This window comes from Anguilla rostrata, chromosome 16 (assembly GCF_018555375.3).
Source record: "Anguilla rostrata isolate EN2019 chromosome 16, ASM1855537v3, whole genome shotgun sequence".
Taxonomy (NCBI): domain Eukaryota; kingdom Metazoa; phylum Chordata; class Actinopteri; order Anguilliformes; family Anguillidae; genus Anguilla; species Anguilla rostrata.
In genome coordinates this window covers 7213074-7230740 of record NC_057948.1, presented here as the reverse complement: position 1 = coordinate 7230740, position 17667 = coordinate 7213074, and the positions used below count along the sequence as shown (strand labels likewise).

General features: G+C 44.0%; 1 protein-coding gene across 1 annotated transcript in view; it reads left to right on the top strand.

The window, feature by feature from the left end:
* Positions 1-3396: 3396 nt before the first annotated feature.
* Positions 3397-17667, top strand: part of zdhhc13 (zinc finger DHHC-type palmitoyltransferase 13) — a 22047-nt gene continuing 7776 nt past the window's right edge. Inside the window, exons 1-10 of the mRNA XM_064312246.1 lie at positions 3397-3551; positions 6577-6794; positions 8515-8637; positions 9858-9935; positions 10103-10247; positions 10997-11061; positions 11195-11357; positions 13002-13127; positions 14229-14362; positions 15720-15826. Coding sequence (XP_064168316.1) covers positions 3528-3551; positions 6577-6794; positions 8515-8637; positions 9858-9935; positions 10103-10247; positions 10997-11061; positions 11195-11357; positions 13002-13127; positions 14229-14362; positions 15720-15826 — 1183 coding nt within the window. The 5' untranslated portion in view covers positions 3397-3527. The remainder of the gene's footprint in view (positions 3552-6576; positions 6795-8514; positions 8638-9857; positions 9936-10102; positions 10248-10996; positions 11062-11194; positions 11358-13001; positions 13128-14228; positions 14363-15719; positions 15827-17667) is intronic.

Below are 17667 nucleotides of genomic sequence, written 5' to 3'. Positions count from 1 at the left end.
CAATTAAGAATATCGGATTTTTAAAAGCAAAATAAACTTCCCTGGTGGTAGTCTGAACTTCGATTTGTGATTGTTACGTTTTTTTAAAGCAGATTGTGAGAAGATTTAGGCATATCTTCAGTAAATAAATCATTTTAATCGCCTATCTTTCCCCCCATGGGTATTTGCACCAACCATTTTCTATGGGTATGGAGTTTCAATAAAACGAGTTTAATAATTAATCGTAGGCATCACTGCTGTACTTAATCAGTTTTCTAATAGCAACAAAGTTAATAATTTGTGTCTGTTAAACCGCTGAATTTTATGATTTATGTTTGGTTTGCATTATGGCTATGATTAATCGTTTGAATAATGAAATTAGGATCACAAACACGTGAAATGAAGGTTTATTGTCTAGGCTCTATTTTAGGCCAGTGGTTCTCAAACTCGGTCGTTCACTTTTGTTTGCTGTAGTCATTCCAACCGCAAATGCACATGCGTTCAATAACCAAATTAGGAGTCTATTCATTAACCTCAGTCTTTAAATTTGATCAGTTAAAAAAATAGGTTTTTTTATGTAATATGTTTTTTTTTTTATGTTTCTTTTATGTAATCGTTTGCAATATAGCACAATAAGCAAAATGTAAACATGGAACTTTAATTCTTCATGACATGCATAGCTATTTCTGCATGGCTATCACTTTTACCAATTAGAAGACTATTGATTCACTTCAGCCTTGCTACACCTAATGAAATTATGGATCACAAATACGTGACTGACAAGGTTTTATTTGGTTGTCAAAGCAAGTATCTTGATTGGTTTCTACATTAAGTTTCAATGAGCAGCTAAGTTCTGTTGCACTCAGCATGCACACTCCCTGGGTGTGTCACTTCCTAGCCTCTCCAATATCTACATACGCTCCACGCTACGCCCTCACCAAAGAGTCATGACACATCACTTTTTATCATTACCATAAACGTTGCCAGGCGGATTTCACAATCCCGGAAACACGATGCGATCAATCACCCCAAAAAAAAAATCATGACATTAATCAGGATAAAAGCCAGCCAACACCCAATTTTGGGGAACAATTAAAACAAAATGCAGTATACTGTACTAACAACAACAAAATACATAGTAGAAACAGAAATGCTCACATCCATGCTCAAAGATCATCAAGTTCATCTTTCTGTTCATACTCAACAAGTGTTCTTCTTAATTTAAGAATCTAAATAAATAAATAAGCCAGTTTAAAAATGCCAGCTAGTTTTCAATGCCACAGATCAATACTAGCAAAAACAAACTTGCCAGCTTAAGGCAAATCATGTCAGCCCTGTTCACCAGAGGCCAACGACCTCAGATGTACCGTGAAGTGTCATCTTGGCTTTGTCTTGAGGGCAAAGTCTGAACGTGATGTTTTTTCTATGTTTTTTTTTTTTTTTTCATGGCTGGTTGACCTCTTTTGCAGTCAACTACAATTAACTGACCAGAATATATATATATATATATAATTTTACCAAAACACAATTTCAACAGCTTGTGACACTAACACACCTCTGCCTTTAAGGAACATTGGCATTATGATTACTGCAAATTTGAAAAGGATTGTTATTCTTTTTTTATCTTTCTATCTATGGTTTTATTTTGTTTATAGTTTTTACACTTTGGAATTCCCAAATGTATTTGCCTTCCTTGGAAGATAAGCAAGTCGGGGCATCATTATGACATCAACAGTCCTCCAAGCCAATGGATTCACAGCTTAGCATGTGGACCGTTGGTGACTTTTACTAACCCAGCTGAGCTGTTTTTGTGTGTGCCAGAGGAACTTCGTCCAGAGCTGCTGCAGGCAGACTTTAGGCACCCGGTTGTGCAGAGGAGACACGTGTGTGGTGAGGAGGGGAAATACGTCTGCAACAACCTTTCCTTCCTGTGCAACTCACATGCAACCCCTCCATAGCTGACACTGGCACACCATCCTGTGATGGGTTGGGCAGCATTTCAAATGTGCACATTTCAAATATGTATGCAGGTGTGTGTGTGTCACACGTAGTATGGGTTGCTTGCTTCTTTTTGTATGGCTGATTTAGTACCCCTCTGCCACCATTTTGAGTGTAGTTTATAGCTGTATATATTTGGAAGGCATTCTTTGCAACATTTTAGTGTGTATTTGCCTATCCTTGGGTGCACCACTGCACTGAGAATGGGTGCTTTAAGAGGACATGATGATAACTGATAGGCCAGCTCAAGATTGGTGCTTCCGTGCTTCTGGAAATAGTGTTTGGTTGGCCTGTAGAGGGCAGTCCTCTGACTGAAAGAAGCAGAGAAAAAAAAAAACACTTTTTTTGTATGAGATGTCAAATGGGAAATGGACTGCATGTATATAGCGCTTTTATCCAAAGGGCTTTACAATTGATGCCTCTCATTCACCAGAGCATTTAGGGGTTAGGTGTCTTGCTCAGGGACACTTCGACACGCCCAGGGCGGAGTTCAAACCAGCAACCCTCCCACTGCCAGACAATCGCTCTTACCTCCTGAGCTATGTCGCCCCCTATATGTCAAGGATACAGTGTGACTTCCTGGATCTGCTGTCTGTAACCCTGTCCTCCACCCTACCCATCACCCCTGGACCACCACCTCCATACCTGAAGATATTTAGACTTACTGAAAAAAAAAAAAGACTTGACCATGACTTTCCCCAATTGAACCCACAGTCTGAACTGCCCAGAGGAGGATGGGCTTGCTCTATTGAGTCTGGTTACTCTCAAGGTTTTTGTTTTGTAAAATTCAATACATAAATATTATTTGATTTCGGGTCACCGCTCTTTCACTTCCAAGTGCTTCTAGATAACGAGCTGAAAGGTGCGACGTAAATACAATATATTTTTTCGCTGACGACTTTCTCCCGGTTTCACAAATCAGGTCTACCTGTCACAAAGGCAGACTGCTACAGCCCTCTCAGCCACGGTGTGAAAACAGAAGTGAAGAATGCTGCCCCTCAGGCACCCTTCAAATGGCTACTTGAAAGGTAATACCTCTAATACCTCACAAAAATTACTGGAAACCCAACTTGTTAAGCGTATGAATACAAATGCACAAATTATAATAAGAATGTCCCTATATTTCACGTATCTGTTAATACTGTCAAAAGTGGACGACTAAATTCTCGTGTATTCTACAATTCATTTCAAATGGTTAAAATTAAACATTAACATACAGTATATCCGAGTACACAACTCACAGGCAAGGGGCATTTTTAATTTTTATAAAAATCTAAACTGTACTCGCCTCGACACACGGAAACTAACGTTCACAATGTTTTCACAAAGTACAATTGATCGTTTTCCAGAAATATAAACTGAGAATAATTTCCTTTAGCCATTAGCCATTCGTTTTCCTTCACCCTGCTATGAACCTTGAAGAAGAATTGTGTGTCGGAAATTGGCCAATCAGCGCATACCTTGTGCGACTAGTATCCAGGAAGTTCTGGTTGAAGGGAGGGAACGCTCTACTCAAAAAGGTTTCGTTTTCTGTACTTTTTTTGAGGATTATGGACTGGAACGAGGGACATGTGGTAAGTTGGAAAGTAGTTATTTTTCAGTCCTTATTCAATGAAAATGTAAGTACATTCTGCATAGTTTCGCTGGGCGTCTTAACCCAAAAACTGCTTTGATTGTAAACGTGGTTGCTTTCGATAAAGCTTAGCTACCTCTCTAGCTAGCTAACATTAGTTTGCCACATCTGTTTCTGGCGTAAAGTTTCCAGGCGCTAGCGTTGGCTAGAAACAGTTCATATGTTGCGGCAAAGCTGACATTTGATAGAACTTCGCCTAACAAGACAAGAAGTGACGTCTAACTGGATAGCTACTGATTAACTAGAGCTAATATACACAGTGATGTGGTAGTTAACATTAATTCAGCCAGATGTTTTCCCGATTTAGTTCCAATTTAAAGAGTTAACCGAGGTTGTGTTACTATGGATTGCTTTGACGTCAATTAGTTATTGTTATGTTAAGGTTAAGTAAGTTAGGTGGTTTTATTAGTTAGTTGACATTACAGTTAGGCAAACAATCTAATGTATAGTCCTAACGCAGAATGTCAACTAGCTAACCAATTTGGAATGTCGCTGTTTCTATGAGAATAGAGAATGAAGGTGTCCGTGTTGAGACCTAGCTAGAGAAACAGGTCAGATGATGTATCTCCCCTTCATTCAGCAAGCTAATTTAATGCTATCCGGACGACGTTAGCTAGCTAACCATCGTTAGGGCTAGCTAACACCAAGTAATGTGAAATATGTGGAAAGGTTGTTTGTTAACCGTCTACATAACTTAAATTGACAAGGATTTGGCACGCGTGGCGAGTGTTTGAATATGCATGTTAGATGTAGCTAAGCAGCCTGCTTGCATAATGCCTGGAGTAGTACTAATCTATTAGCTAAAAGCTAGCGAACAAGCGTCTGTCTTCATTTCGAGACACAGGATCTATAAAGACTGGTTATCTCAACCAAATGTGCACCCCGCTCCCGTTTTATTATAGTAAACCTTAAGACATCCCGTTCAACATCACACTGTCCATGATAGGGGCGTCCAATCTTATCCGAGAAGGGTCGATATAGGTATAGGTGTTGGTTTCAGTCCAGCACTGAGACACCCGATTCCACTCATTAACTAATCATGATCTGTTCTATCAAGACCTTGATAAGTATAATTATTAGATGTCTTAGTGCTGGGCTTAAACATAAATCTGCACCCACATCAGCCTTTTTCGAATAAGATTGGACAGTCTGGTATATAACTTTGGCCCGTTGGTGACAGGACAATTTGTCAACTGCTTGACTAGACCAGTCAGTGCTGTTAAACAGGAAAATTATATGGAAATTCCTACGACATTTTTTTCCACGTCACTCTGACAAGTTATGTTAGCAACACCGTGCATCAGTGTAGGTACTATTTTAGAAATACTGGTACTGGTGCCTTTGTTGGTGCGCGTGGAATTACGAAAGCAGGGGGTTTCCTTTGAAACTGTACGCTGTATGTTGTTTACAAGGGTAAGGACAAATATAAAGAATAGATGTATATCTGTTAAAAAGCAGTTAACTTGTGGAATAGTTGTGACAAGGAATTAAGAATGTGTAGCTCACCTTGCAAATTAAAAAAAATGTTTAAAAGTAATGTGGTAAACATATAAAACGGAGGTATGATGTGTATGAAACGTTTGGAACTTTTGTTTTTGTTTCTGATTTGTTTTGTTTTTGTATAGCCTAAACCTAGTCGTGAAAGGATTGCCTATTAGAATATGTTATGTAAAAAGGGTTGGTATAATAAGCTAAAGCTTCAGCCTACTCCTTTTTGGTCAATATTTTTTGTTTTCCTTTTAATTTAATGCCTTATTGTTATTGAATTATTTCCTTGTGCATTCTTTTTTAATTGTTAATAAGGACCGAAATAAATTACTACTACTACTACTACTACTACATAGAGCTATAAAAGGAATCTGCTTGAACCAGTGCATCGACCCTGCGCGTTTATCCTTGGCGTGAACTTCAACCTGAAGTTGGAATCTCGCCTTGGCGATAAGTGCTACCAAGAATGCAGATGGAAATTTCATTTCTAAGAAACTGAACCTGTTTGAAAAGGCGTGCAGGTGTCAAATATACCTAAGCAAAACAGTTACAGACAAGTCACAAGTGACTTTTTCAGTCAAGCGCTCCTAAACCCTTTTGTGCAGCCATGTTATGTTCATAGGAACAGATTAGTTTCATAGCATTCACAATTCAGCATATCAAGTTTTAGCCCATTTCGTGGAAGCTCTTCACTCTTAAAGACACGTGTAATAATGTTTGATATAGGAAGTTATGTCACTGTTTCCTTAAGTGTTGGGTGCATTCAGCATAAGAAATGCTTCCAACCAAAAAGAAGGTAAAGTTTCATTTTTTTGCAGTATAATTGGGCAATGTGCACATGTACAACCTGTGTAGGTATAATGTTGCCGTTCAAGCTGCTTTGGTGTAACTTGGAAATTTATGTTCCTGTTGAAGACGACCCTATATGAATGGCCCATAGCAGACATTAAGTCAGCAGGACACAAAACTGTCCTGGCCAATCAAGAACGTACAATAAACCTGAAATAATATATCCATCCGTCCATTATCTATACCCGCTTATCCTGAGTAGGGTCGCGGGGGGTGCTGGAGCCTATCCCAGCGTGCATCGGACGAGAGGCAGGAATACACCCTGGACAGGCCGCCAATCTATCGCAGGGCACACACACCATTCACTCACACACTCATACCTATGGGCGATTAGGGTCTCCATTTGGCCTACCTGCATGTCATTGGACTGTGGGAGGAAACTGGAGTACCCGGAGGAAACGGGGAGAACATGCAAACTCCACACAGAAAGGCCCCAAGCCGAGATTCAAACCCACGACCTTCTTGCTATGAGGCGACAGTGCTACCCACTGCACCACCGTGCCGCCTGAAATAATATATCTTAAAAATAATTTTAAAATGACCAAAAAGTGAACCATTTTACCATATACCTGTGTATTGATGCTCCCGTGCTTTTATTTACGTTGTTCACTTTTTTTTCACAATGGCAGCCTCACGGTCACATGGAGGACCACTGCCACAACCACGGAGCGCACGGACACGATCACGGTCACGGTCACGGACCAGGCGGGATGATGCACGGGTTCAGACCTGGTTTCCATGGGCAGTTCGGCCCCAGGGGTGACATCAGGACAGACCCCACACAGCAGCCAATGAAACGCTCGCATATGGATGACAGCAGCAGCTGGGACATTGTAAAAGCAACACAGTAAGATGTCAATATTGTTTTCCATTCACTAATTGCTTTGTAATGGGCATTAAGGATGAGGGCACCATCATATTCTATTGGTAAAATTAACCCTTTAAGGTGTAAGATTACAAGTAGGTCATTAGAATGTTCTTAACTGAACATTCTAATGCTGATGTAACAATGACTGCTGGTAATGGGGAAATAATGGAGTTGTAGCTAACTGACTTAGAATTAAAAAACTACAATTAACATTTCAACTTTTTTCTTTGACGGAGTGCTTTGAGATAAGAATGACATTAGATTGGCGTGTGTCAGCTTTTTAAAATTATTTTAAACAAAGCATAATGTTGGCCCTGAGGATGAATGTTTATATGCTTGAAGGGGCTCTTACCAACAACTGTTCAAAATCTGATGAATGAATGTAACATGTAACGCAGTTGGTAAGCTACCACCTTAAAGGCACTGTAGTTGTCTTTCAGGTAGAGGTTAGTATGTTGAATTTTTGTTAGTATCAGATAAACAGGAACTATGCCATTGCTGGAATGTTTCCGTTTAGCTTTGAAACCTTACGGTGACCTTAAGCTTAAAAAAAATAAAAATAAATAACTTTCCCCAGTCGGAATTTAATTTCCTCAAATTACTTAAAATGATGCAGCATTCCACCCTGCCGCCAGTTCACTGTGGTCATATTTCCAGTTTTAACTTAGCTTTTTTTAAGAACCTCTATTTCCATTTCTCATATTGAGCTTTGGCTGCAGTTCCTGTGTTGGAAAGGGTCTTACTGTCCATGAAATAAATTCCTTGAGTTTATAAATGGTTTGGCTGCCTTCCACAGCACCACTCTTTGGTGGAAACAGCTGTGTCTGGAGTGGCCTGTTTACAAATGAGAACTCTGTTTGCTTGTGTCCTGGAAAGTTCTGAATCCTGGACCACTGAAAAGGTTCTCTAGTCTAACCAGACAGTCAGCTCCTGTGTTCCTTTAGTCCGCCCTACTTCTTAAAGGTAAGAGGTTCCGGGAGCTGAGTATCTGGTGACATCGGTGAGTCTTTAAGCAGCGTTTCTCAACCCTGGTGCTGGGGACTCTCCGTATGCTGGTTTTTGTCAAAGCCAATCTCTGGATCCATTAAGTTTGTTGAAGATGTGTTTAAGTTCTACTCCAATTGTGTAGAACCTGGAGTAGAACTAGTGAAACTTGTTTTAACACGATACAGGTTTGGCCTATTGCCATCCGTCAGTTCCATTCATTTTCCACAGGTGGTTTCAGGTTCCCTCAGCAAATGGGACCCAACTGATTTCACCTGTCAGTTTGTAATTCCATTAAAATTGGAACCTCTTTCTATTGGAATTATGTGCCATATAGTCTGACTCACAGGATATAGACTGTGGGTATAAGCCTGCCATTGGCCGACTATTTCAGTCGGAATTCTCCTCCATTTCCGCTATCTGCGTGTTACCATTTTTGCAAGGGCGCTGTCGCTGCATCCTGAGCTTAGCGCCGCCCAAGACGATTGTGATTGGTTTAAAGAAATACAAACAAGCCAGAGAGTTTTTGTTCCCCTATACCAGAATGATAATGGGTTGAACCAGACCTTCCTCCAGCGCTGGCTCAGCACTGAAACAAAGTGTGGAGATAGGCCTAGCCTCGCATAGCCAGTCCTATGTGCCGTATAGCGCATACAGCACAGTACCTGAAAGCATAAGCTGGTCTGACCGACTGAAATTCCTGTTTCCGGAAAAGGTTCGGAGTGCTGGCGCGCTGCAGAGAGCTGGTGGAGGCGGGGTATGACGTCAGGCAGCCCGACAAGGAGAACGTGTCCCTGCTGCACTGGGCCGCCATCAACAACCGCGCGGAGCTGGTCAAGTACGGTTCCGTCTCATTACATTACATTACAGGCATTTGGCAGATGTTCTTATCCAGAGCGACTTACACAACTTTTACATTGTATCCATTTATACAGCTGGATATATACTGAAGCAATGCAGGTTAAGTACCTTGCTCAAGGGTACAACGGCCGTGTCCTTACCCGGGAATCGAACCTGCGACCTTTCGGTTACAAGTCCAGTTCCTTACCCACTGTGCTACACTCCGTCCTCTCACCGCCGCCGTTTATCCGGATTTACCGTCCCGATTTGCATGTTTGTTTTTGGCACTTTAGTCAAAGATAAGTGGGTATGAGGTAGTTTAGCACGGGACTTAACCTGCACTGCTTCGGTATATATCCAGCTGTCTGAATGTGTATAATGTAAATGCTGTTTTAAAAAAAAAAAAAATTGTGTGTGTAAGATGCCCTGGATAAGAGCATCTGCTAAATGCCTGTAATGTAATGTCAGATAATGTAATATATTTGAAAAAAATATATCATTATGATATTATTTCAATTTTGTGCATATATGTTTGATTGGCCCCAGATAGTTTTGTGTGTGTGATGGAGGATGTTTTACATATTTAGGTTTCTGTTTGTGGTTGTAAGTAAGAAAGTACAAGTAATTTCAGAGCAGCTTGTACGGTGATGTTAAGCTTGTTCTTTTGAACACGTTCATTTTATCATGTTTATTCACAGTAAGATTAATTTATCCATGGTCTGAGTGAATACTTGAGACTGATTGGCTGGAAGGTGTGCATTAAAAACTTGTATTGCACTAGTAGTTCAGGTCAAGTTTAATCACCATTCTAAATTCATATGCTGCCTGGCCCACTAACCAACCTATGTAACCATAGCAACATGATGATGAACGGGAGCAAGCCTAGTAAACAACTTTGTTGGTTGCTAGTGCCATCGAAGAAAAGTTTATATTTTGAGGGCAGTTTGCCTCAAAATATTAATGACCCCTCCCTATATTTTAATATTTTTTCAAATGGCCTTGCTATAAGCTGTATAATCCACTCTGAGGTGTGTGTTAATAAGCCTGCAGTCTATCAAACAAACCATGTCAAGAAAGCAGCATGTAGAAGCCTTTTCTAAAACATCTTTTATAAAAAGGGCACAGGGTTGGGGTCTGTTTCGTGCCAGTTCAACCAGTCTTGGAAAATATATTTGGTCCTAAATAATAATACGCTATCGTTGTCACTTTTCATTCTAGGTATTATATTTCCAAAGGTGCTATTGTTGACCAGCTCGGGGGCGACCTGAACTCAACTCCTCTGCACTGGGCGGTGAGGTAAGCGTTCGCAGCCCGTTCCCCGGCAACCGCGTTCCCCGGCGACCGCGTTTGTTGTTGTGCGTAGCGATACGGGAGCGGGCTTTAAGCGCGTTGTAGCGGGGAGGCTTCCCGGCAGGCGGATTAGTGCTAATCCAATCGTTTCCTGTCGTTTGAACGCGTGTCAGGCAGGGACACCTCTCCATGGTGATCCAGCTGCTGAGGTACGGCGCCGATCCCTCGCTGGCGGACGGAGAGGGCTTCTGCTGCCTCCACCTGGCCGTGCTGTTCCAGCACATGCCCATAGCGGCCTACCTCATGGCCAAGGGACAGGTGAGTCCCCCAGACGTGAGTCTAGCATAGGGGCCTACCTCATGGCCAAGGGACAGGTGAGTCTCCTAGTCATGAGGCTAGCATAGGGGCCTACCTCATGGCCAAGGGACAGGTGAGTCTAGCATAGGGGCCTACCTCATGGCCAAGGGACAGGTGAGTCTAGCATAGGGGCCTACCTCATGGCCAAAGGACAGGTGAGTCTCCTAGTCATGAGGCTAGCATAGGGGCCTACCTCATGGTCAAGGGACAGGTGAATCTCCCAGGTGTGAGTCTAGCATAGGGGCCTACCTCATGGCCAAAGGGACAGGTGAGTCTAGCATAGGGGCCTACCTCATGGCCAAAGGACAGGTGAGTCTCCCAGCCTCAGGGCCACACAGGCTAGAGAGGAGATGGATGCAGGGGGTTGACTGTTCTGGTCGGGTGAAACAGTCTTGTAGAAGCCTTTTAAAATTGAGTGGGATTTATGCTAGTCTGAGATAATATGGTCTTTCTGGTTCTTGCTGATTCTGAGGTTGAGCTATAAATCTGGAAACAAATGTGTGTCAAGTGTGTAACATCTTACACACCTTACAGTCCTTTTGGAGGGTTGTTGAGACCTTAGTGGTTTCTCGAGTTTGAATTAAACCAGGTTCTATTTTGGAATGTAACATGACATCCTGAGATGTGTCCTTTAAGTGTAAAGCTTTTATATAAATGCAAAATTGATCCTGAAAAGTAATGTACTTGAGTCTTTTTTTCTGCCATTTCAGGAAGTCGATAGTCCAGATCTAAATGGGCAGACTCCTTTGATGTTAGCAGCTCAGAAAATTATAGGGTAGGTACTCCTTCGCCCAACGTTACCTGAAATAGACTCCTTTGAAACTTTCCCATATCAAACAGTCTAAACAGTCTACTTTCCCTCTGCAGAGGACGGTTTCTAAAATAGCAACATTGTGGTTTGCTTGCAGGCCTGAACCCACTAACTTCCTTATCAAGTGCAATGCCTCGGTCAACGCCGTGGACAAGGTGAACGGGAACTCGCCGCTCCACTGCGCGGTGCTGGCGGGCAACGTGGACGCGGCCCACCTCCTTCTGGAGGCGGGAGCCAGCGTGAGCCTGCAGAACGCCAAGGTGCTTTCCCTCGCCATTTTAGGTGTCAGTCCTGTGAACGGAAGGCGGTTTCGGTGTTCCATAATGCGTCTGTAAAAGTGGAGCCGTGTTTGGTGTCTCTCCTGTTTGCGTGTGGCGACCATGTTTGTTCTATCCTGATGTTTGTGAAGGACGGGCATCTTCGGGGTTAGCGCAAGATCACACGGAGTGAAAGCACTGAATGCCATGGCTGATTGGTTATCATGCCTGACCAGTAGATGCCGTTAAAGTTCAAACCACTCTCCGCTCTCTAGTACTGTACTAGCTAGGATTCCGGAAACAAGGAAAAGTATCCAGTACCAACTAAATTTATTGGTTGAGATACCTGTAAAACTGCTGCCTATTGGTTAGACGTAACAACCAGCTTCAGCCTACCATGTTTCTGTACTTCCACTACGTTTAATCTCGCGCTGTTTGTGAAGAGCTGCTATCTTTGGTGTAACTCTGATGTGAGCAAGTGATAGTCCGTGCAAGCAACTCCCAAGTTAGGAAACACTAGCGGGCGCTGCCAGCCTTTTACACATGATGACCCGTGAAGACCGCAGCTTTCTGAAGGTCACACGAGCGTCAGCTGCAACTCAGTGCCTAGATTCTGTATTGCAGAGCTGTTGCTGTATAGCTTGCGAACGACGTCGGCAGTTATGTGGTTTACTCGATAACACAGAAATGACAGTTTTGCAGGTTTGTTGACATGAGGTTTTTAAGCTTGCTTCCCATGGCACAATTTGAATCAAGCAAACTAGAAAATTTGCAACCAACAGTGAACTGAAAGTTTGCAAGCTAAAACGGTTAGGAGGCTAACAGAGTTACCTCACTGATTTGCAATTCATATCAAGTAGATAACTCAAGAATGTAGTGAAATAATACATTTATTAATTGGCTCAGTACGTGAATAGCTGTCAACCCTTAAATTGTTTGGTCTTGCAGTAGCAGAACGTCATATTAGTCTGCCTGGTGTCTTTGGCTGAGAACCAAGATGCAAGGCTCCTCCTCCATGTTGGCGAAGAGCAGCCATGTTGGGAGTCACTTCTGTGTTGGTGAATGTCAGATCATGTTAAATGTGTCTGCTGGGACCAAAGGAAGCTTTTGCTTTAGCAGTCTATCCTGGCATGTTTATCCTAGCATTGCTACTCGGGATACTGGACCTGTCAGCTGTAGTGATTGAGCAGGTCATGGTCCAAGGATGTTCGGTTGTTTTTGGTTTACTTTTTTTTTTTGGTCACTTGCAGTTAGAGCTTGGTGTTGGATAGTGCAGTTCAGGAAGACGGCTAAGGTCTATGGGAGTGAAATGTGACTGCCATGCCTGCCATTGGTTTTACCACTGTGTAAATATGGAAACGCACCACTGTGGCACACGGCTTTATTCTCCAAGGGTCGACCGAAGAGAGAGTGTGTTAGTGAGTGAGTGAGTGAGTGAGTGAGTGAGTGACTGAGTGAGTGAGTGAGTGAGTGACTGAGTGACTGAGTGACTGAGTGACTGAGTGACTGAGTGACTGTCTCCTTGTGTCAGCGGTTGTTTCCTTGTAATTTAATGCCAAGCAATCAGTCATGAAACACAAGGGTTTTCTTTCTTTACATGTTTCTGCCCAGCTCAGCGTGTTATGCGTGCTCATTTCCTCATTCCAGGGACACACTCCCATAGACTTAGCCCACCAGGTGCACAGTCCTCTGCTGATTCACATGCTGACCCACATCAAGGAGGAGAGGATCAAGTCGAGTTCGCCCTGCTTCAGGATAGTCGCCAAGTACGAGGTACGGTCCGCCATCTCCTCTCCTGTTAAAAAAACTTGACCGTATTGCGCAAGCGAACGCTAAACGGAACCGTTCTTTTAAAAAACAAACGTTTTTAAGAGGCGGTTAATTGCGGAAGGCAGACATCCTGTCCTCGGTCGGTTGCCGTGGCACGCGTGGCTTCCTGTGCCGAGGAGGGGGGGGTCGTTTGCGGTCTCCGTAACGAGGGGTTCGTTTGCGGTCGCCTCCGAGCTCCGGGGGAACGATTGACCTTGGAACGAGAGGGAAGCCGAAAACAATTCGGGATTCCTTTACGTCCGGAGCCTCCACAGGAGAATAGCCCGTTCGCTGCTCGATCTTGCATCGTTTGAGAAAATGGCCGCCGAATCCGTCTGACCTATATTTCTAACGGCTTTTCCGAAAAGTGGTTTGAATTCTCTTCGGACAACCGGTGCTGTTAATCCTGAATTTAATTTAATTTTGAAATGGGTATCGTTAGCGAAATCACTTTAGGCAGTTAAAGGAGGCTTTGTTATTCGCTGGATCGTTTGCTTGGTTGTTAAAATGTGTGCGGGCTGTTGTTTGTAGCTGATAATGCTGTGCATGTGGTCTTCAATGACTTCTGCAGATAAGGATGGAGATGCTGTGCAGGGTTTAGCATTATTCGTACTGGCCCAGTCAGGCAAGTTGGTAAGGAATGTTCTTGCCCAAATTAAATTTACACTTGCCCGGGTAAGTTCACTTGTGACACGAAGTTCATAAAAAAACGTTTCGCAATTCAGCAAACTGTCAACCAGCCCAGAATCCAGAGTTGTCTTTCGGTTTTACCTTCAAAAGGACGTGTTCTGCCATCGAAACAGACAGGACCCGAGCAGCATAGCGCGTCTTCTTATACGCCATGTCAGTTTGCACAATGTCAAAAGTCCTTAATTGGATACTGTTGATGCGTCCTGGCGGGTTTTCGTTGAGCCCTCCATTTTAAGTTGCGTTAGGCAGTGTCGCTAACGCTGAAGGGATTCTGGGTAGGCTAAGTGTTTCGGCGGGTTTTTTTGAGGCTTCCGTTTTAAGAGGTGTAGGGCAGCGTCGCTAACGCCTAGCGGACTCCGTTTTCTCCGTGCGCAGTTCCACCTGCAGCTGGCGTTCAGCGCGGTGGTGATGTGGGTGGTGGGCGCCATCGCGGACATGCGCTCCGAGTCCTGGCTGCTGAAGGGCCTCCTCCTGGGCTGCGTGCTCGGCGCCGTCAACGTCACGTCCCGGTAAGAGTCCCGCCGCGCTCACGCACGCCCCCGCATACGCGTCATTACGGGCATTTAGCGAACGCTCTGATGCACAGCGACTAACACAATGTCTTATGTAGCATTTACACTGCATCCATTTATACAGCTGGATATATGTACTGAAGCAATGCAGGTTAAGTACCTTGCTCAAGGGCACCACGGCGGTGTCCTATTCAGGATTCGAACCTGCAACCTTTAGAATACAAGGCCAGTTCCTTCTGTTTGGTGCTCTTAATTTGCCTTTATTCAGCTCAGTGAATGCACTGAGAATTCCCATTGAAATTCACAGTGACGACTTCCAGACTCACAATGGGGAGGAATGTGAGTGATTGTGTTAGCCAATCACAAAATAATGCTTTAAATAACGTTAAGATATATTTTATATATTTGTGGCGGTAAGCTATCACCGTTTCCTGTGTATACCTCAAGACCGCACTACAGCTCATATATTCATTTTCCACTTAGAAGTATACGTGTGAAATCTGTGTGAATTTCCAGTGAGCTGTGTGCCATTTATCCTGCTCAAATGGCCTGTGGGTTTTTTTTCCCCTCATAGGAATTAGCCTACAGTAACACCCTCTTCCTCTAGGTGGCACTGTGGGGCTGAATGAAAAACCATGCCTATGATTGGAAAGGCTGCGTATCATTTCTGTGGCATCTTTCCGTGCATTACTTTACATGCAATTCAGAGTAGATGGACTTACAAGCTAATTAAGACCACAACAAAACATTATACAACAAATTTATTGTTTTGGCAGGCTCATTTTCTTTCACAGGCAAGGAAGTTAATCACAAAATGCTATTAAAACATAGGCATGCCCTGTAAAAATTATTTTGCAGTATTCGAATGAAAATTTAATTTGAAAGGAAAGATTTGTGTCGTGGATAATGAATTACTTCTACTACATGTAAAAATACATTTAAATAATTGATGAAGGCACTTTGCTGTTGTGGTTTTTAAAAATTAAATCTATTTTGTGAATATACTGTGTGGCCCTAAGACTGTATTCAATTGAATGGGCCTGTACAATTATCTTATTATCAGTACTGGACACTAGCCATTACTGGCCTTTTTTAGCTATTTTCAAACCTGAGCTTTTCATTTCAGTTGGACTAACAGCCTGATCGGACATTTTAGGCTTTTAAAACTGTGCCTGTCAAATCATGTCTGACTGCTCCATATTTTAACATGCAAAATGGCTAATGCAGTGCAGCAGTAAACCTGCTTACATTGAATAACATTGGAGTTGGTGTAATTAAATAAATTATGTGTGTGCTTATTATGTGCCTCTGTGCGTGTGCGCGTGTGTGTGTGTCCATGCGTGTGTGCATTCAGGCAACTGTCTGGACCCTCGATGCAGGAACTCCGCCCTGCCTCCGCCCTCATCGCCTCCCTCCTCTGGATGGTGGTCACATGGTGCCTGTGGTTCCTGCCTGATATCCTTTACCAAGCTCTTCAGCTCCCACAGGGCCTCACAGGGCCCGCTTCGTCTTACCATGGGCCACAGGCCAAGCTTCACCTGTTGCTCGTGGCTCCGCTAGCTTCTCTGTACTCCTGTGGCCACACAGAGCCCACTCAGCTTCAGCTCCTGTAGGCCTCACAGGGCCCAGCTTCACTCTGTTAGCTCCTGTAGGCCTCACAGGGCCACAGCTTCACTCTGTTAGCTCCTGTAGGGCATCACAGGGCCACAGCTTCACTCTGTTAGCTCCTGTAGGGCATCACAGGGCCACAGCTTCACTCTGTTAGCTCCTGTAGGGCTCACAGGGCCACAGCTTCACTCTGTAGCTCCTGTAGGGCTCCAAGGCCAAGCTTCATCTGTTAGCTCCTGTAGGCTCACAGCCACAGCTTCACTCTGATGGCTCCTGTAGGGCCTCACAGGGCCACAGCTTCAGTCTGTTAGCTCCTGTAGGGCCTCACAGGGCCACAGCTTCACTCTGTTAGCTCCTGTAGGGCCTCACAGGGCCACAGCTTCACTCTGTTAGCTCCTGTAGGGCCTCACAGGGCCACAGCTTCACTCTGTTAGCTCCTGTAGGGCTTCACAGGGCCACAGCTTCATTCTGCTAGCTCCTGTAGGGTCTCACAAGGCCAGAGCTTCAGTCTGTTAGCTCCTGTAGGGCCTCACAGGGCCACAGCTTCAGTCTGTAGCTCCTGTAGGGCCTCACAGGGCCACAGCTTCACTCTGTTAGCTCCTGTAGGGCCACACAGAGCCACAGCTTCAGTCTGTTAGCTTCTGTAGGGCCTCACAGGGCCACAGCTTCAGTCTGTTAGCTTCTGTAGGGCTTCACAGAGCCACAGCTTCACTCTGTTAGCTCATTTCACAGCTTGATGCGTTTTACATAATTGAACGGTCAAGGCGTACCACCTTCTGTGTAAGCTTGTACGTTTTCATTAGCAATTTTAATCATCGTTCCAAAATTCAACGATGTCACTTACAGATTTGAGTTTAATTTCTTCGTCCGTCGGCCGCGTTCCGTACCGCGGAACCGTCTCAGCCGGCTTACGTTTCCTTTTTACGTTTCCTGACCGCCGAACGGCCGCGGTCGTTTGTGCGTTATCGCTATGGAAACGACCGGGGCAGGGATGAGGTAATTGAATCCCCTTCGCGCGTGACTCGGGCGCTTGTCTTCCTGTCCGGCGCAGCCGCACATTGGAGCGGGCTCTCGATTGAGAGATACGAAAGCAGCTTATTTAAAAAGTGAACCTCCAGACAAACGAACCCCTTTACAGAAAAATAATTAGAGATGGCTAACTTAAGGGGCATTGAGGTGGGGTGGCGGGTGGGGTGGGGGAGGGGTTGGGCCTGCCAGATGCGAGTTTCGTATGACTGGCACCGTACTGACGAGCTGAGCTCACCTGCAACAAAAGCATCGCGGTAAATCTCTGCACTTCCTGTTAGAGATAAGATGCAGTTCCTGTCCTGCTTTATTGTCTGTTACAGGACCATTCACACTGGATATGTAGCTGTTTGTGTGTGGAGGATATCCCCATCCTTATAGTACTGAGCTTCTTTAACTCAGGTGCTGATATCCCCATCCTTACAGTACCGAGCTTCTTTAACTCAGGTGCTGAAACCCCCTCCTTACAGTACCAAGATTCTTTAACTCTGGTGCTGATATCCCCATCCTTACAGTACCAAGATTCTTTAACTCAGGTGCTGATATCCCCATCCTTAAATGTATGGATGGATGGCAATAACTCAGGTTGATATACCTTTATCCAAAGCGCTTCTAATCTGTGCTTCATTCCCGCATTGGTTATGCTGTCAGGACACTTCACATGCCCA